The sequence below is a fragment of the Bubalus kerabau genome, chromosome 13, assembly GCF_029407905.1.
Source record: "Bubalus kerabau isolate K-KA32 ecotype Philippines breed swamp buffalo chromosome 13, PCC_UOA_SB_1v2, whole genome shotgun sequence".
Lineage (NCBI taxonomy): Eukaryota > Metazoa > Chordata > Mammalia > Artiodactyla > Bovidae > Bubalus > Bubalus kerabau.
The window spans coordinates 23,066,517-23,087,665 of record NC_073636.1 but is presented as its reverse complement, the minus strand read 5'-3'; the positions used below and the strand labels follow the sequence as shown (position 1 = coordinate 23,087,665).

Here is a 21,149-nt window from a genome sequence, read left to right as displayed (position 1 = left end):
TCCGCCGAGGTGTGCTGCGCGGGGGCGGGGTCGAGCGGAGCCGGCGGCGCGCCGAGGCCGGAACACGCCAACTGGAGGGCGCGGGGGCGCGCACGCGGGGGCGGGGACGTTAGGGGCGGCCTTCTGCAGCGCCGGCCGCGCGGGTTGCGTGTGCACGTCGCGAAGAGGCCTCTTTGGGAGGGAGGGTAAAAAGGGAAGATGCAGAGAGACGAGAAGGAGGGCGGGTTTTGTCAGAGTAGCTGGAAGGGACTCCCCGGAGGCATCTGAGGACCAACATACCAGCCTTTGCCTCAAAAACTGGCCCGAGGGTAACAAGGGTTGGGCAAGTCAGTCGCCTTTCCAGAAGGGTGCAGTGAAGCATGGCTTCCTGCAGTTGGCCGCACGAACTTCACTGTATTGCCGCAGCCTTTCCACCCATTAAATTCACATCCTGCGCTCTACCCAAAGTTCACCCAGTGAAAGTGCCACCAAGTCTGCCGCCCATTTACACACCACATTGGCCCCAGTGACAACTGAAAATGCATCGCAGACAAGATCAAAAGCCTAAGTTAGGGTTGTACCCGATGAGGAAACAACACCTGTAGTACGTATCCTCAGCTTGCAGTGTAGGAGTACAAATGGTTGTTAATCAAACAGTAACAATATAATGTGAGGATATGGAAAATGCAGTTTGAAGGAACCCAAGTCTAGTCAGTCACCAAATGATAGCTAACACCACAGGACAGTGGAGTTCTTTCGATTGAGAATTTCTCTGATCTGGCTCTGTACTTCAAATTTACTCTTGCAAATTTGTCACTTTTATTAAGGTCACTTAAGTGGCAGAAAGATGGGGGCTTACTGCTCACAAACAAATAGAAAATGGATCAGGCCTATCTGAATAGATTAATTAGCTGGATATTGCGCAGTTTTGAGCTGTGAGATCTCCCACTGTTGCCCTACCCTCTATGTATCCTGTTAGCCCAATATTGATTTTAGGCAACAACAAAAAACTGTCTAATTATAAGTTTAGCACGAAATAGGAATATAGATTGTTTAAATGACAACCATAGTTAGAAGGCAAATTCATGACTTTGATGAATACCTTCCAGGTAACAAAATAACTGTTTATCAAGTGTTGGCAGTATCATGTGAGGACCTAGAAATGCAGTTTCATAAATGCTAAAAAATGAAGGAACCCAAGTTCTCCTAGTCAGCAAAAGATAATGGTTTAAGCTCTAAAAGCATTCCAAGTGTTCTCATGGAGAAAAGAAAAATGGTGGCACGGCTGCTATTTCCATTTGAAATTAATTGCTAGCAATCTATTTAAGAATTATAATAGCTGTAATACAGTGCAAGCATGTATTAGCAAATATATTCAAACACCCTCAAAGCTAAGTGAGATAGCTACAGTAATGCAAAACTTTAAAAATATACACTGCAAAGACAAAAAATGAGAATTCAGTTAGTTATATTAGTGCATTTTTAAAAGGTGATTACAAGATTATATAATAAGATACATCTTTTGGAGCTTATGGTAATAATAGATTTCCAACCATATAAAAATGATGTTCTTAAAATGCCATTGATATTTTTAAAACTAAAATCACTTTCAAACCAATCTATACTGTTTCGTGTATCTCTACCATATATCTTATTTTTACCCCTTTTTAAAGGAAACCAGTCCAACATCCAACTCCTGCTCAGATTCAGACTCCTAATGAAGAGTAATTTTTAGTTAAAATCAATTTGAAACTTCCCTTTCTGAAGACTGCAGTCAAACCTTAATGCAATAAATAATTTAAAAATACATTCATTTTATTTTGAATGCATTGGAGCTCAGTTCTTGTGATGGGATTAATGTATATATAAAGAATGATAGGTATTTTACTCTATTCTGTAACACTTAATCAAAGATATGCAGGTAAACACTTGTCGTTTTCAAAACAAAATTAAAAAAAAATCATTTGTAACATTTTTGAAATTTAGACAAATAGAGAAAATACACTATTTCTTAAGAACAGGCCTTTATATAAATAGTAGCATCTAAAGCAGAAATTTTACTAAAGATATACATATAAATGTTCACAAAATAAATCAAATTATTTAAAACCAATATTTAACATTAAATGTTGGGTTATGGAAATTGTAAGAAAAAACAGAGTATAAATAGTTTATTCTAATTTTAACTCATGTACCAGATATAGAACTTTTTATGTTATACATCAAAAGTATAATATTTAATATACTTCTATAAAATATTAGGTGACAAGGAAGAATAACAGACATTACAAAGTAGTTCAGAGATACAGTTAATTATTAATTCAGCAAGTATTTATTGAACATTTACTGTGAGCCAGGGAACATTTACTAGATACAGGAAATATAGCAGTGAGCAAGTTATATTTGTCCTTTGTGTGAGATACATATGCATGTGTTTGGTTGAATATGCTAGTTCTCATACCTCAGAATGGATAAAACTTATAGTTAAATTGCCAGAATTGCTAAAATTCAAGTAAGTTTCTAGAAAAACATGGTAATTGTAAAAATATAAATAAGTTCTCAAGATTTATAAAATAACTTCACAGAAAACTACAATTTCAATCTTAAAATAGTTATCTTTTAAATCTGATTTCATGTTCTCAAAATATCCTTTGAAAACATATATCCAGTACCTGTAGAATAAAACAAAAGCCTGTGGTCCCAGTACACTTCTTCACATAACAGCAACAAACTCAGTATTGGCTAATCTATTTCTCTGAACTAATCATCTGAGGCAAACCACAAAAAACTCAAGTAAAGTATTTTATGATGTAACCTCTAACCCTACTATAATGGGAAACTACATTTTCTTCCCATATGGGTAATATATCTTCTTATAATTTTCTTTATTCCTCAACCTAGTCACCAAATTTTTGGATTTGCTTTTCCATAATCATTTACATTAGTAGATACTTATGAACGAAATATTTAAAACCAAATTTGGTTCCTAGATTAGTACTGCTTATATGTATCTCCTTTTTAAAGTTTTATTTGCCTTGTTATTTTCCTCATGTTATGTTTAGTCTATTATATCTATTGTTGAGGCATATTTCTTTAATGAGATATAGAAATTGAAGTATATTTCTATAATGTTAAGACTAAATGCACTTCTCTTAACTTGGATTCTTAACTTCCATAAAGTGTTTAAAATTCAGTATTGACTTTGATACTAAGGTTTTTAAACAAAAAGCAATTATAGGAACTCATTCATCTACTAAACCTCATCAGAAACTGTAATTTTCTTTCTAAATAAACTAGTTGGAAAAAGCAATAAGGCAATTTCTTATGATTTACACAAATTTAAAAATATACCTTCTTTTAAAAGAATCAATGAATAAAATTTTGTTTTGCTCATTGGTACCCAAAATTTAATACTTTACATGAAAAGTTTATGAATCAAATATTTATGTAAGTATGATTAAAATGTTGAGGTATTTCTGATACTAGTTTTGTTATTTATCTCACAATAAGTGAGCATTGTATCTTTATAGGTACAAACCCACACATGGCACCTGTATCATGGACTACTATCAGAAATTTCATTAAAAGATATTCATTCCAATTATGTTTTAAATTGATAGTCCATTAATGGCTTTTGGAAAATTTCACTTAATGAAGCATATTAATTAATCTTACTAGGTGGTTTTTTTTAATTCAGCATACCACCCTAGCGAGGAGTGTCTTGTATGCACATAGTAGGCCTACAATAAGTATTTATTTAATGCACAATATTGGTGTTTATAAGCCAATTGTAGTCTGAGCTTTATTCTTCAGAGCAAAACAAGGCTTTGTTTTCTATGTGCAACTGAACTAAAATTTCTAAGTAATGAGAAATGATTAAGAAATTTTCAGATAAGTTGGTTTATTTAAAGGTTTTCAATAGTTGAAATTCATACAGGTGAAGAGTTTTTATTTACCCTGTAACTTAGAATTGTCTGTATTTAAACAGTCCTCAAATGTTAGCCACCTCTCCATGTAAAAGTCATCATTTTCTTACAAAACAGACCCTAACTTAGAATCAGTCATAATTAATATTATTGTTAGATACACTTAATTATTTAAAAATTTAGTTAGGTAATTCTGAAATTTAAATTGCATGTAATCTAAATTTTAAAATCTTTCTAAGAATCAAGGCCTAATATTTACTTTAAAGGGTTTAGTGTGGTTAATCTTGTGTTTGGCCTCAGAGCTACTCCTTTGCTGTAAAACTGATATGCATTGGCTGTATTTACATTTTTGGGTAAAACACCGTGTAATTACCAACAGAAAAATATATCTAAAGGATGCCTTTAGATCTGCTAGGCATTACATAAACCTCAATAACATTTTTAGAATTGTGCTATTTTTTTCCATGATGCAATAATACTTAAAGGTGTTACACTTTTGACTTTTCAGAGTATCATCAATATAACCTAAGGGCAGGAGTGTGAGGTCCATGTTCCCATTTTTTAACTGACACTGAAGATTTGCATTTCTGTTATAATTAAAGTGTGATTAAAGTGACATATTTAAGTGTCTGTTTATAGGATACAATAAGGTTATCTGAGTGAAAAGATTCTGAACATAGAAAAGAGGAAAATCAGTTTCTGAAATGGAATAGAACCTTGCAAGAAATGAAACATATCTGGGACTTAAAGAAAAGGAGAATCAGAAATTAAACTGAATTTCTAAATACTCTTTGGACCAAAGATTACTTTTTAAGATTTAAATGTTTTCCTCTCTGAAAGGGGCCACTGCTTACCAAATCCAGAAACAAGCCCAAGAATATGTTAATTAACTGCATTGTGTCCCAGAAAGAAAGAGGTTGACAAATTCATTTTTTTATTCCTTCAATCAAGAAAATGTTTGCCTAGTACATCTTAGATTTTTTTAATCTATAATGTGTATATTTACCTCTTGAAATTGTACAGTAACAGTGCCAAAGACCACCATGGCCCCATAGGGTGAATCTTATGAAGCTTAACATTCCTGGCGAATTAAACACAAGCCTCCGATCACTTTTTGTCAGTCTTTACTGTGACACGTAAGAGCCAAACTGTAGGTAATTTTTATATGGTGGCAATTTATCCTAATTAAAAAAGCAATGATCTTGGATGCAAGCACAAGTGAAAAATATAATGAAAGAAAACTAAAGAAAGGTATTACAAAGACTGACCTGGAAAGCTACTTGTCCCTCTCCATCCCCACCCCCATTCATGCCCCTTTTTCCACCCATTTGTTGTTTTTCTCACAAGTATATCATGACTTGTAACATTTTTTTAATTTAAATAACCCCCCAAATGCCTGAAACACTAAAAGATGTAAAAAGATTCACCATCTACAATCAACTATGTAGCAGATAAACTTATAAAGCTATTCTAAATATTCAGACTTATAAATAAAAAATGTAAATTGAATCCAAGTAGTTGGGGAGGGGGACCATGGGAGGATGAGTGTGGAAGGAATGAACAGATTGAGGATATCTAATTTCAACACCAATTTTTTTTTTCTGTTCAAATCTTTCCGTAGTTACACTTTCAATGATTTCTTATATAAGAATTTCTCCCTATATTTCGAAAGAATTGAATGATTTCCTTGAGGAAATGCAAGTTTAGGAGGAAGAGTTGCATAATGAAAGTGTTAAAATGCAAACCACTTCTATAGCATTTCAAATGCAAAATCACAACCACTACTACCTTTTCAAACATCTTTTCAAACAGATGCTATTTATGAACATTATCTGTTAACTTCTTTCTTGTAATTCAAAACTCTTATCAAATGATGTTTTCATGATGACATGTAAATATAATATTCCATTAGAGATCAATTCTAATTGGTTTTTAAAAATCCACCTTGGGAAACCAGTGCTGTATAATACACAGACTAGTAATGGGCATTTTACAAGGAATTTCCGCAAAGTCTATTATAAATCTAAGTCGAAATTACTCTCTGGCCCTAGGAAGGTTTGAGCAAAAGAATTGAAATTATTTCTTCATGAGTTTTCAAGCACGATGACTTTACTCTTGTCTTCAAGACTTGCGATCACTTGTTGGAAATCTTCATTTTTTAAAACTGTGACGCTTGCCAGAAATATTTTTTCCACATGCCTCACAAAGGAAAACAGGCAGAGTTTCGTAGGTGTCTTTCAGTTCTTTCTTTCGAAAACGTGTTATAAAAGCAAATGACACGTTTTTCCCTTATGAATTTCAGTGTTATTTTGAAAAGGCACTTCACGTTAAGAATCCAAGCCTGTTTTTGTTAGGGGTAGCTCAACCCAGCCTTTTAAAACTAAACTCCTTATATACAACAAAGAACTGAATAGTAACAGACAGTGAAACGTGCTTTTCCGAACTCTTTTGAACCCCGACATTCATTTTCGAATCCATACATTTAAAGAGATTTAAAATAGGATATGATGGGCTCTAACTCTCTGGATCCAGAAAGAAAAATAATTTTTTGCCCACATTTGTCTCTATCTAGCCATCACTTTACAAACGTATCTATGCTGCTTTCCCTCTTTTCGTGTGGAGTCTCAGGCTTGCCCAGCTTCCTCCAATTTAGCGGCACGTTGTAAAGCCTCCTTCCTACGCGGTCTGGAGTTGGGAACCCATCGCCAGCCGACACTGATCATAAAACTTGCCGGCCCGACCCGACCCGAGCCTTTTGCAGTTCGGGGAGCTGGGGGTGGGGGCAGAGTTCGATCTCGGGACCCCTCCCCCGGGAAGGACGCGCTCGGAGAACTGCTGCGCGGCGGCCGAACAATGGGGGCGGCCGGGCGACCGGAGCCCGACTCCAGCTTCATCGGCGGCGCCTGTCGCGCGCCCGGCCCCCGCCCACCTCGGCCCTCCCCGCCCGCGGTTTCGCGCTCGCACTGCCGGCGCAGCCTTCCTCCCAAGCGCCGCGGCCCGGCCCGGCTCGACGCTCTCCCCGCTCTTGCCGCCGCGCGCCTGCTTCCCGGCCGTGGGTTGGCCCTCCTTCCTCCAACTGCGACACCGAGGCGCTGCCTTCGGCGATTCCAGTTTTCGCTGTGGCTGCCTTCCCGCTATTTCCTGAATATATTTTCTCAATTTCTCCTTTATTTTCAGAAGTGGTTGAGATGTCTCACTTCCACCTTAATTTTAATTTGCTGTTTCCCTCTGGAAAAGATCCCCCCAGGAAATCCAAAAATTTAGAAGGAACTACAGCAAATCCCATAAAACCTTTAACTCTAAATACATTTCTCTTAAAAAAATTTTAATGCATTTATGTCGCAAAGAATTCGCCCCTTTTTATTTCCTCCTTTAAATACTGTTATTTTAAACTCCATCAAGTACATTTTGACGAGAGGGCAGAGAATGTGTCCGGCGGCATGCAGCAAACCAGAGGTTTTATCTTACGCCTCCCGGGACGGTAAAAAAGTGGAACGTGGACGAGGGAGCTTCTTGGGAAGAAGCAACACAATTCGCTGAAGAAGAAGCCAGGCCGGGCGGGGGGGAGCGCAGCGGGGGCGTCGAGGGCCCTCGGGCTCCGGGCAGGGGAGCTGGTCTGAGGAAGAGAGAAGGTTTTAAATAGCTGGGGCCGGGAGGGCGGCGGGCCCGCGCATGACAGGACTTTATGAGACAGGATGGAGCAGCGGATGAGATTACTTTGCTTTCTCATCCCCTAAGAAAAAAACTAAAGTTGGAGGGAGGCGGAGAGAACAGCCATCCTTATTTCCTCCCCACGTTTCCGCGGAAGGACCGGGGCTGCGGCGGGCTGGGAGAGGGCGCAGGACGAGGCGGACCAATAGCAGTCAACAGGTCCAGGCCGCGGCAGGGCAGCGGGGCCGGGCCGCCGCGCCCCCTCCCTTCGGGTCCCCTCCCCCGCCTTCTTCTTCCCTCCCCTCCCCTCCTCTCCCCCGCAGGCCCGGCACAGCAGGGGAGGCCGGTTCTGCACTCCCCGCCCCACCCGGCCCGACTGCGGTCGCCTCGGCCCGGGCTCTCGGGGTGGGGGTGGGGCGGGGGTTCCCTGCCGGAGAATCCTCCCCCGGGGCTGGCGGCGGCGGGGTGTGGGGTGGGGGTGGGGGGCGGTAGGGGGAGGGGAGGGGATGGAATCGGGGAATGGAGGATTAAGAAGGACTCGAGCTCGGCACGAGCGCGATCGGCGCGAGGGATCCTGGGTAAAAAGTGGCCGCGCGGCACCGGGAGAGCGCGGAGAGGAGCCAGGGTCAGAGGTCAGGGCCCTGGAGCCCCGCTTGCAGAGCCCCCCACGTGAACGCAGCGAGCAGGAGGAACCTTTTTGTTTTCGAGCGCGCCAGCATGCTCCCCTGTTGACCGAGCTGCTTTTCCCGGGCCGCTGGAGAGAGGAGCTCCATCCCGGATCTCCTAACCCCACCCCACCCCCGCCTTCCACCACCAACACACTACCCAACTCTACCCTTCCTCTCAACTCACTTCCCAGCCCCCCGTACCGGCCTTGCAATAACGCAGTAAATTTGCTTTAACAACAAGTGGGGGTGGTTGCATTTACTCCTCCCTCTCCTCTCTCCTCCCCCTCCTCTTGCTGCGGCTCTTGACACTACTACAAACCAGGACTATAAACATAAACATGTGTCACTGTAACTGGGCAGGTAATATACGGATTTGGGGGTGGCGTGGAGGGGGCTTGGTCGCCGCTGGGGGGGCAGAAAAAAAATGTGTGTTTCACGTGCTCGCCGGCTTTGGGGGGCTCCCCACACACACCGATCCATTTATATAATGCCGATGGCACTCGGTCACTTACTCATTCAGCCACACAGACCCACAAAGGCCGACTTGCCGATAACCATTGTACCCCAAAGCAAATACATTTATATACGACTCTCCTTTCCCAACCACTGCTGCCATTTCTTCTATCAACAAACAGTAGCGTCAATACTTGAATCCCCTTTCCTTTGAACAAAATTATTTTCCACATAGAAATAGAGAACATTTCTCGGCCTGAACAGTACGCCGCTCTTTCCCCATAGACAGCAACCTTCACATTTTGTGCGCAGAAATCCTTCCAAAAAGCAAGTAAGGCTATTTAAACGACTGAGTTTGAAATCTGTAATGTAAAGGTTCTTTCTTGGGCTTTCCCTTCTTGCATTTAGCAACTTCTAAAGTTGCTGGGGCTGGAGCTCTGGCGATAGCTACAGCAAGTCTTTATTATTATTATTTAGTCTATATTTACACTGCTGCTCAACTTTTCTCTCTTTCTTAGCTCAGCAAGCCTGGCAAGAACTGCTTACGGTAGAGTAAAGCGAATCCCCTTGCAAGCTTTTTGGCTTGAAACAGAGATTCAGAAAATGTTCAGATGGAGAAGTGGTTCCCTTTGTTCTTTCATTGTTTCTCTAGGAACTGGTTGATACAAGGACAAACACTTACCTTCTCTTCTTTTTGCTCCCCAAACCAGACGTTCCCATCAGCCTTAAAATACACAGTCCACCTTGAAAGTAACTACGAATGTCGGGAGAGTTTGTATTCCATTCTTTTTCTCTCTCTGCCCTCTTTTAGCGTAGGATTAAGTTGCCGAGCACGTTGCTGCAAGCTGTAGCCCCCCGCCTTAGTGAATCGGTCACGTTTAGGACCCTCTAAGTCCATCCTAATTCTGCCAGTAGAATTGAGGGTATTGGAAGCTCTAAACTTTCAAAAGGAAAGGGGTCCGCAAGCATCCAGGGAATTTAGGTATCCTCTGAAAATTTTTACCACTGTATTTTTGTACCACATCACCAAAAGAATATGCCAAGAAATACTAGATATTTCTTTGAGGAAAGTGTGTGTGTGTGTGTGTGTGTGTGTGTTGTTTAAGTTTCTGCTTAGCAATGCGCTGCTTAGACAGATGGAGTAAAAAGGCAGGTTTGTAAGGACATTTAACGGAAGGAGTGGGTTTTCCATAATGTTTGTTATGCCATGTGTTTTTTTCAAAACACTACTGGAACTGAGAAAGGAAGCAAACAGAGATTTGAATTATAGCATTTTGGAATGACTTAAAGAGAAGCACTTGCTTGAAATGAATTCGAGTAAAAACTGGCCTTTAAAGCAAAAAGTGAGCTTTTCAAAGTTGAAAGACAATTTTCACCCTGTGATTCCAAAATTTAACAAGTGGCTTTCCTGGCTAGCATGTGATATGTGTTAGTGTTTAGGGTCCAGCCTGGTGGGCATTACTCCCCAAACCTTGTTTAAAATCTGATTATAATGTGATTTGTTGAAGTCATGAATACGAAATGATCCTTGTGTATCCATAAATGCGAACTTGGAGTTTTTTGATCTCCCGCTTTTTTGTGTGCACCCAGTAGCTGTAGCAGGGGAAGACAGTGATTGGCTCCAGTGCTCCTAGAAGAATTTGGGCTGAAGCCAGGGGAACAGAACCAGAGGATTCCCTTTCCAGAGACCATCAGGCTTCACATGCGTATCTTTCCCTTCTCCCCTCTAGGGTGCTCAGAATTTCAGTGTGGCTTAAGCAGCCCATAGGTAGGCCTCAACACTGAATGTCATCACTTCAGTTCCTATATATTTGGCTCTCCCTGATGGGAAATAGGAAATAAACAAAAATCAGGGTATCCCAAATAAACTGTGGATCTTGAGGTTTGTGGGTTATTGAATACACCAAGACAGAACTCTATACTTTCTCAGATTTTTTTCCTACATTCACGATCAATTGTAAGAGGCCCTGGTGTCTCATAGGAAAATATTGCAACAAAACAAGATAATTGGGGGAAAGGCAGTTGCAGTAGGAAAAGTGGTTTTTCTTTGATAGCATTTAATTGGAATTAAAAGATTCTTGAGCTGTAAACATTCTTTATTTATTCAGCACACATAAGCAAGCATTGTTTTATCACTATCATAATTATGGTGTCCTTTAAACTGGCTGATAGCAGAAAAGATAAGGGAATGTGCCTGTACATCCAGATCAGGCCTTGCTCCTTTCTTTTTTTCCCTCCCAGCCTTCCTCCCCTCTCTCTTTACTCCTCTCCCACCCCATTCCTTCCATGATCACTAGGATCCCCCACAGCCCTTGAGATGAGGAGAGCAGGAAGATTGTGGCCTAACCATTTCTTACATCATGAAAGTGATTTGTACCATACTCTAATTTGACGCAATCTGTAACCTTCTTGTCTCCCACATTTATAACTGCTTTTTGGCTTGCAATATGTGTTATCTGAAGAGTCGCCTATGGCTCACCTGTATAAAATCTTGTCCGCCAGAGTTTGTTGCTCTACCTTTGTCTAATTTAGAAAGCACACTCTTAGGGCTTTTTCAGAACAAAGCCTCACAAAACCCCCTCTACCTCCAAGGATTTGCAAATTTATAAAGGCTGCATTGAATTCAAGATGGGTCAGGGGGCAAAAAAAGGGTAGCAGGTCACCGCGTCTTGATTATGGGTCAGTAGACAACATGGCATATACTCTGTGTCCCAAACTTCTGTTAAAAACAGGATTTTCAGATGCCTAAGAACAGAAGGATGGGCCCTTTTGGAGACCTGCCCTGATTTGTTTGAATGAGACAAAAAAGAAAAAAATTAAAGAAAATGTACTAAGTTATAATTTAAGTTGATCCTCAAGTTAGCCATTTCCTCCTCCTGCATTCTCATTTTCCCCTCCCCAAAAATAGAGAACATGTAAAAGACATAAATTTAGGTAAGGAACTGTTTACTCTCACACAGGATTTTATTGTCCTATATCCTCAATTAATTCAGCCATATGAGTCGTTATTATTATTTTAGACTTTGTTATGTTTTATTATAGTTACTTTTGGCTAACAGTACAAGGGATTTCTTTTATTCTTCTAACCAGTGTACTTACATTGTGGAGGCCTTTGTGATGTTCCCTAGTCTTTTCTGTCTGAGTTCACTTGGAACAAAATGTGCCAGCAATCACTAAAACAAATGTATATGGTGAAGAGTTAGGTGATGGTGGTGGGGTGGGGGTGGGGGGGGTTGTTCCTCATTTAAATTATGTATGTATGAGTGAAGGCTGGGAAGGGAAAGGATTATTTTAATGCTCTTCAATACTTTAATTATATGACATTGTAGTGTAGAAATGCAAAAGTACTCTTAGGTTTTCCTTCAGGTTTTCAAAAGAACTTTCCCCATTAGTAAACTACATCTGCAAATTGCTATTGCATTTCCCAGCTAACCATTTAAAAGACTGTAAATGCCGTGTGCATTACTTCGCTGCAAAGGAAAGAGGTCAGACTGAATTGCAATGGTATTTAAACATAAAATACAGTGAAAATAAATCAAAATAGAACCTTTGAAGATAAATTTAGCACATTCACACAGGATAAGTAAAGACAAATATGTTCATATCTTCATAGCCCATCACTTTAAAAACTGAAAGTGCTGATTTTTTACAACAAATGCAGAAGTGGACATTAATATATTTCTATCTGTATTTGCCACAGAGGATTTTCCTCTAGCAAACAGCTTTGTTTTCAAAGCTAAAATACTTTTTTATGATAGTGTGTAGATTATGTATTCCTCCATGAGTAAATAATTGCATTTAATTAACAAACTCAGTGCATATCTTATATATGCCTAAATTCTCAGTTAAGTAATTCCCTGGACCCTTGGAAATGAATATCCACATAAATGTTAATTTGGGCATATCCACCCCACATATGTATATGTGCTTCAGAAACATAGAAGTTGATATATCTTTTTTTAAAAAAAAGAATTTGAATACATTCCATCATCTGAATAGGGTTCATCTTTGATTGTAGAGGCAGCTGACATGGTCAACATATTTATCAAAGGAACCCCCTGGCTTTTGAAGAACAGTACTTTATACATCTGGATCTGCACATCCAGGCAAAGTAAGTAAATTATTGCATAACTTTAAGCATAATTGATAACAGACACCTTTAATTTTTCATCCCCATTCTTTTGGCCAGCTTTCACATTAATAATCTAAGCCATAAATGTTGGTAGCTATTGATCGAAATCCCCTGTGTGCATGCAAATCCATCTTAAAGTCCCCTGCCTTTCATGTGTGAGCGCTCAGGGGCCTCAGCTAGATCTTTTTATCGGGATCGACCCCCAATGTGCCTGGAGAAGACCCCGGATATGCAACGTGTGCTGATGGCCACAAGAAAGCTGTCTGTCACATTCTGTGTGTGTGTGTGCATGTGCATGCGAGAATGTGCACGCTCACGCCTTAACACACACACACACACACACACTGACGGGGAAGTTAAAGGAACAAAAGAATGTATTAGACAAGAGGAAAGGTGTGTAATAGGAGTATTAAAAATGTATAAATGTGAAGGTATCTGAGTGCACATACAAACATACTCACATAAATTGTATATATAGACCCAGTTCCCAAATCCCTTGGCCTTTATTTTTCTTCATTTGACCCAACAGATTGTAACTTTAGTTTAAAACATACTATTCTGCTAGTTTTAAAAACCACCCATATTGCCAGTATTTCAAAGGTGAAAGAGGAGGAAGGAGAGGAAAAGGTGATTTTGAAATGGTTACTAAATCACATAGCCTTGTGCAGGAGGAATAGGACTGTGAGTGTGTGTGTGTGTGTGTGTGTGTGTGTGTGAAAATCTCAATAGGAATTGAGAACAACTAGTACTACCTGGCCAAATTTAAAAAAAAAAAAAAAAGGACGCTCTAGCCAACCTTTTGTAATGTGTTCTCAAAGGTTTTTTCTGAGTTTACTATTTCTTGGCTGTTTGACTCTTTGGTGGAAATCTTAAAGCTGGGGGAGGGGAATTGAACGGGGTGGGGTGAGAGGAAGAGGGCTGGCAGTATATAAGTGCATCAGGAGAAATTTTAAAACATTATTGTCGCTGGCAATAGAAAGACTCTGCTCATTCTACTTTCAAAAACAAACACCAGCATCTGCTTTTCCTGGAAACTTTGCTTTCTGCTTAAACCTCTTGCATTTTGCCTCCTGCGAAAGTGAAAGAAATACGCGGTGTGATACATCCAGATGCAAAAGAAAGCCAACTCGGTGGATGGTATTAGCTGTGACGAGGCATTGTTCATTGCTGCCTCTCGGTTACGTTTAAAGCCTGAAATATCACGAGATCCATTCAATGATCCTTCTCTCATTCAAGGGACAAAAATGTAATTTGCTGTAGCTCTGATTTCTTGGATGGAAATGCTAGCCTTAGATTTCAAAGGCAAGAACTAGACATCGCGGTTTGTACACACATTGATTAAGTTGAAGAGCGGCGATTACATCTGTGCTGAGTGCAACAGTAGTCCAGGGCTGACTTTTCAAATCCCAACCTCTGAGTTACAGACTCTCTTAAATAGACTTCCTTAATTTCCGGATGCACTTCTTGAAATTCCCAATTCTCTTCAAAATTCCTGGGAAATTACAAGAAAGATGAGGGTGGGGGTGGGGAACCATGGCTGAGATTTCATGCAAACTACCTTTTTGTGTGTCTGACTCTTCGGTTTTTAATCTCTCTCCCTCTCTCTCTCCCTCTCTGTTTGAGCCATACCTGCTTGTGCTAGTCAGACCAGAGCAGGGGAAGCTGGAACTTTTGAATGTAAAGGAAGAAATTACTGTACAATTTTTTTCCTGCAGGCTTAGAAATATCCGTTTATTCTTTTAAGCACACGGATGTGTCTATTTTTGGAAGAACAAGGAAACATATAAATGCCTGGGCTGCATTCATGCTGTAGTTCCAAACACCGAACAGTTAAGAAGATTTTGCCGAATTTTGCAAAGCAGCCAACAAACTGCCTTGGGATCGTGGTGATGCGACTGGGAAGACCTTTGCTCTCATTTGGCAATATTTTGGATATCCTTGAAAATGACACCAAAATATGCTTTAATTTGACTAAGAAGAGGTTAAACAATATTGATATTCATCCAAAGTGATTTAAAAAAAAAAAAAAAAAGCAGATGCTTGGCTTTCATGGAAAAAATGGGAGTTGTGGAAGATTCATTTAAACTACTAACCAAAAGCATCACAGACCACTGAAATAGTCTGCATCATACATCAGCACTTTCTTTTCATCGTTATTACGTAAAACCTCTGGAAGCACCTTGGGCGGTTTACCTTTTCTTTTCTTTGCTACAGAAGCAATCTGCTCCATGGAATTCTGACCTGTTGTGAACAGGACCCCGGCTAAGGCTTGCTGGGGACTCTAGGACCATCCTGCCTCCAATCCAGCCTGCTTAATTGTGAAAAGTGTACACATTTCTGGCTTATCTATGCTTTGTTATGGGTCTGACGTGAAACTACCTCCTCCCCACTCCACCCCCCAGCAGAGAACCAAAATTCAGTTGAATTGTTACAGTGTTTCGGAGCTGGAGCCTTGAACTGCTTCATTGGTCAAATAACTTTGTTTCTGGTTGTAAAAAGGCATTTTGGGGGGTGGGGGAAACAAGGAAAATCGAAAGAAAATCAAAACGTAAGTCTGTACTGGGATGGTTCACCGCGCGGATTTAACTTTGGAGCTCCCAGCCGGGCTCCCCCACTCCCATAAGGGAAATACCAGGCTGTTCTGCACGTTTCGCTTAAGCTCCATTTTCCAAAGGAAAAGGGGGGTGGGATATATCTATTTAGGCTTGATAATGTTTTAAAAATGCTTTTCTTTGAAATGATAATAGCTATAGCGGTAAAATTCAAATAAAGCAAAAAATAGGCAATATTCCTTTAAAGGCGAATATACAAGGCTTTTTTTTTTTTTTTTTTAAGCGTACACACACTGCTTCTGATGAAGTCTGTGAGTCAGGCTGTTTCTGAGCTCCGATAGTTTAATGGAAAGATTTATATACCGACTGTATTATTTACTTTGGGAGGGGAGGTGGCAGTATAAGGGTATGCTAATTAGTGGGAGATTTTGGGGGGAAGGGGTGGAATATCAATTTTTATTGCATCACCTGTCAGGAGTGTCCAATCAGCGCTGGCTTTAGGGGAATTAATTGATGAAGGTGTCTCCGGACGAGCTCACTTCACTCTGTCATTTTATTTGTAGCTAAAGCAGCGGCGGGAATAGCAGCTGCATGTCTTTTCTCTTTCTCCTTCACATTCCATTATCATAGTGCTCCAATGGAGAAGGAAGGAATAGAGGGGCCCAGGTACTGATCTGCAGCGAGGACTTAGACCAACACACTGGCAAAGCAGAAACCGGATGGTTTTTCCCCTCTTTTTTAAAAAAACGAAAACCAAAAAAAAAAGCAAGAATCAAGTCAGTGTAATTTCATAGTTGTTTTTTTTTTTTCTTTTCTTTTCCCCAATAATTTCGCCTAGAGTTTGGCACTCCCTTCGCCGGGAATAACAGTCTTTGTTATTTTATTAGCAGGATGCCTTGAGACACACGCAGCATCTGGTGGAGGATTAACATACATACATGTGTATGTATGCGTCACGTATATATTTACTGCAAATGGTGGGGATCGTTTAGTGCCCGACATGGGAGACCTGAAGTCAGGTTTTGAAGAGGTGGATGGCGTGAGGCTCGGCTACCTCATCATTAAAGGAAAGCAAATGTTTGCCCTCTCCCAAGTCTTCACGGATCTGCTGAAAAACATCCCGAGGACGACCGTGCACAAGCGCATGGATCATCTGAAAGTGAAAAAGCACCACTGCGATCTGGAGGAGTTGCGAAAACTCAAGGCAATCAACAGCATCGCCTTCCACGCCGCCAAATGCACGCTCATCTCCCGGGAAGACGTGGAAGCGCTCTACACCTCCTGCAAAACTGAGCGCGTCCTCAAGACCAAGCGCAGGAGGGTCGGCCGGGCCCTGGCCACAAAGGCGCCGCCGCCAGGGCGCGCCGCCGCCGCCGCCGCCGCCGGCCCCCGCCCGGCTTTCTGGAAGGACAAGCACCAACTTTGGCGGGGCCTGAGCGGAGCCGCGCGGCCCCTGCCAATCAGCGCGCAGTCCCCGCGCCCGGGCGCCGCCGCCGCCGCCGCCGCGCGCCCAGCCGCCCATCTACCTCAGATTTTTAGCAAATACCCGGGCTCGCACTACCCGGAATTCGTGCGCTCGCCTTGCAAACCCCCTCTAAACTATGAAACTGCCCCGCTCCAGGGAAACTACGTCGCTTTCCACTCGGACCCTGCTTATTTTCGGAGCCTGCTGTGCAGCAAGCACCCGGCCGCCGCCGCCGCTGCCGCCGCCGCCGCCGCCGCTGCCGCCGCCGCCGCCGCCTACTACCAGGCGTCGGCGGCCGGGCCCCAGCCCAAGGCTGCAGCGGCGACGGCGGGCGCCGGAGGCCCGGTGAGCCTGACCTACCGGTGCAAGCGCAAGCGCGGGGGCGCCAAGGACTGCCTGCTCGCGCCGCACGCCGGCGCCCGCCGTCTGCTGCTGTTGCCCAGGTCCTACAAAGCCAAGGCGGCGGCGGCGGCGGCGGCGGCAGCGGCGGCGGCGGCGGCGGCGGCGGCGGCCGCCGGGGCCACTTGCCTGGAAAGGTTTCATCTGGTGAACGGCTTCTGTCCGCCTCCCCACCACCACCACCACCATCACCATCACCACCACCACCATCACCACCACCACCGGGCCCAGCTGCCGCAGCCGAATCACCATCCCCCTCATCACCACCGGCCGCAGCCCCATCTGGGCAGCTTTCCCGAGAGTTGCAGCAGCGACTCCGAGTCCAGCTCCTACTCGGACCATGCCGCCAACGACTCGGATTTTGGCTCCAGTGTGTCCAGCTCCAGCAACTCTGTGTCCTCGGAGGAAGAGGAGGAGGAGGGAGAGGAGGAGGAAGAGGAGGAGGAAGAGGAGGAGGGGGGCAGTGGGGCCTCGGATTCCAGTGAAGTCAGCTCGGAGGAGGAGGAGGAGGACTCGTCCACGGAGTCGGACTCTAGCTCCGGCTCCAGCCAAGTGTCAGTGCAGAGCATCCGTTTCAGGCGCACCAGCTTCTGCAAGCCTCCCAGCGTGCAGGCGCAGGCCAACTTCTTGTACCATCTGGCCTCCGCCGCCGCTGCAACCAAACCCGCTGCTTTCGAGGATGCCGGCCGACTTCCCGATCTCAAGAGTAGTGTCAAAGCGGAGTCGCCCGAGGAGTGGAATCGGCAGAGCTGGGCCCCCAAAGCGTCTCCGGTGTACTGCCCGGCCAGCCTGGGGAGTTGTTTCACAGAGATAAGGAACGATAGGGTATCTGAGATTACATTCCCACAATCTGAAATTTCCAGTATTGTAAAGAGAACTGACCTGACAATTAACTGCCTGGCGGAGGGGGCCTCTTCACCTAGCCCAAAGACAAACAATGCATTTCCACAACAAAGAATACTCCGAGAGGCTAGGAAATGCCTACAAGCAACTCCTACTACACACTGTGCAGATAACAACACAATAGCTGCTAGGTTCTTAAATAATGATTCTTCGGGAGCAGCAACAAATTCAGAAAAAGATTCCAAAATCCCTCATTGTACTGAATTTGCTACGGATTTGCCCTCTTCTTCACCAACTTATCCCGAGGTGGATACAGCCGCAGCAACAACTAAAGCCGAGAATGCCTGTACTGATACCGGCGACAGGACATTGCCGTTTCTGCACAATATTAAAATCAAAGTAGAAGACAGTAGTGCTAATGAAGAATATGAACCTGACCTTATTACAAATAAGCTAAAGTGCGAGTGCAATGATACAAAGGGTGAGTTTTACAGTGTGACTGAAAGTAAAGAGGAGGACGCCTTGTTAACTACAGCCAAGGAAGGTTTTGCATGCCCTGAAAAAGAAACTCCTTCCTTAAATCCACTGGCTCAGAGTCAGGGCCTTTCATGCACTTTAGGTTCTCCAAAACCTGAGGATGGGGAATATAAATTTGGTGCCAGGGTGAGGAAAAATTACCGGACACTAGTACTGGGAAAGCGACCTGTACTTCAGACACCTCCAGTCAAACCAAATCTGAAATCAGCTAGAAGTCCTCGTCCTACAGGTAAAACTGAGACACATGAAGGAACACTGGATGATTTTACAGTTATAAACAGACGCAAAAAGGTAGCCAGCAATGTAGCATCAGCAGTGAAAAGGCCATTTAATTTCATGGCAAATTTTCCTTGTCCACCATCACTCATTATTGGGAAGGATGGGGATTTGTGGCCGGCGTATTCCTTAAACACCACTAAGGATTCCCAACCTCCTCACAAGGCCCATCCTATATGGAAATGGCAGCTGGGCGGTTCTGCAATACCTCTTCCACCTAGTCACAAATTCAGGAAATTTAATTCATAAAAGCGTTTTTGGAAGATATTTTCTTGAACCATACCTTCCTTTTGTTGTAAACTGCACAGGATGGTTTGTACAAGTCCATTAATGTGTTACACCTCTTTTGGAGTCCTGGTTTATCGCATTTTGAAGACAGAAATCGGATTACTTTTTTTTTTCCATTGCGGGGTTGGTTTTTTTTTTTTGGAGTAGGGTGGGGGAGGGGTGGGAGAAGGGTTGGTTTACATTCCACAGACTATACTTCAGGCTAAAGACTCAAGTAAACTCAGTTATTACGGTAGAGCTGGAACACTTTACTGTTTCAATGCTAATAATGCACCCGGTACCTCAATTCAACTGCTACAAATAAATGTCAAAAGGTTGAATAATAAATATTACAATGAGCCATTAAGTTTATGCACTAGATTTCAGACCTAAAAGTGTAACTGTTAATTCAGTGAAAGTTTGTTAGGTTGGTTACATGGTTACACAGTGAGGTAGCAAGAAGTTTCTTGTGGGGTATCTTTTTCTTTTTCTCCCCTCATTTCCTCTTCAAGAGTAGTTGCACTTTTTTTTTTTTTGATTGGAAATATTGGGGAGTCCTGAATGAATGCTGGTAACAGCTACTTCACATATATCGAGTAAAGTAAATATAATATTGTCTTTTTTCTTTTTCTTTTTTTTTTTGTAAAGGGTGTAATTTTACTTTTACGCCACTCCTTGCAATTGGAAAAGTCCTTTTTGCGTCCTCACCCAGAATTTTAAATGAGGTGACTCTTACTATTGTCCTGCTTACCTTGTGGTCTGAACATGACTCCTCAGAGTTGCAAAACAATTAAAATATTTCTCATAATAGCAGGATAGTTTATGGTCTGACTCTTTATAGTGACAGAGCAGTAAAAAAGCAACCAAGAAAAGGAAAATGGGTCAGAATTGTTCGAATACCCCAAATAAAAAATAACAGTTATTTCAGGGCTTTTTGGTACCAGAACTCAGGCACTTGGATTTTATTATCTTTTACTTTCTCTGCATCTCTCTAAACTTCTGTTTTCAGACCATCCTGTGTATAGAGCAGGAGAGTTTCTACTGCAAGTGACAATCAGAGGTGACTATCTATATTTGCACTTAAAATCAAAGTAGTTCAACATGCAAATGGTTAGAGTCTAGCCCTTGGTAAGGGCCATGCTGGTGTACTATGTTGTGATGATGGAAGCAGTAAATCAAAATTATGGAAATTTGCACTGTTGAAAAGCATGCTTTAGCTTTATTTTCAATTAAAAACACTGTTTAAAATTCCTGGTTCCATACATTTCTACTTATTCCAGATTGAAGAACAGTTAACAGGAATGAATGGTTTTGTTGACATTTTCACTTGTAATGTTTTTGCCTGAAAGAAATGCATTTATTGGGTGTAGTGTTTTGTTGTAATACCATGTGACGAGGCCAGTCAGGTTCTGTGCAGACCACTGGTGGGTTTCTTCCTAAATAACAACAAAACTTCACAAACTTATTACAAATCAAGTGCAAAAAGTTTCAGGTTGAAGAAAGTGAAGCAAAGATCACTTGCTATTTTGATGAAAGTTAAATTTAATAATTTTGGGTCCACCTCCCCTAGTCTGACAAATTATAGATCTCAGATCTTTGCCATCTTAAACCTAAGAAGTTGCATCTATAGATCATAAATCACAGAATGAAACAAAACATCAATGAAATGTTTACTGTGTGAATTGAAGTCACTATTTCTCATGGAAATTCAGTCTTTTTCCACCCCCCCCCCAACCTTTTAATTCCTACTCCCTTTGAAATTTTCCTTTTGTCTATAAATGTTTCAGATAGATCTGGATGGTCTCAGCCCTAATTGCTGTATATGCTCTGTGGTTTTACTCTTTATTGTAAAGGACAGAGGCTGAGAGTACCTGCATCCAAATACATTTGGATGGAGTAAACAGATGCTTTGAACTGCCTCCCTTCCTTTCCTTCTTGAATGTTGCCAGATGTAGGTTCACTGGATCTTTTTTTTATTTGGATGATAGATATGGTCAAAGT

At 42.1% G+C, this 21,149-nt stretch overlaps 1 protein-coding gene across 1 annotated transcript; it reads left to right on the top strand.

Moving 5' to 3' along the window:
• Positions 1 to 15,674: 15,674 nt before the first annotated feature.
• Positions 15,675 to 20,927, top strand: SKIDA1 (SKI/DACH domain containing 1). The gene has a single exon (XM_055545389.1). The coding sequence runs from the start codon at positions 16,362 to 16,364 to the stop codon at positions 19,128 to 19,130; it is 2,769 nt and encodes a 922-aa protein (XP_055401364.1). The 5' UTR covers positions 15,675 to 16,361; the 3' UTR covers positions 19,131 to 20,927.
• Positions 20,928 to 21,149: the final 222 nt, after the last annotated feature.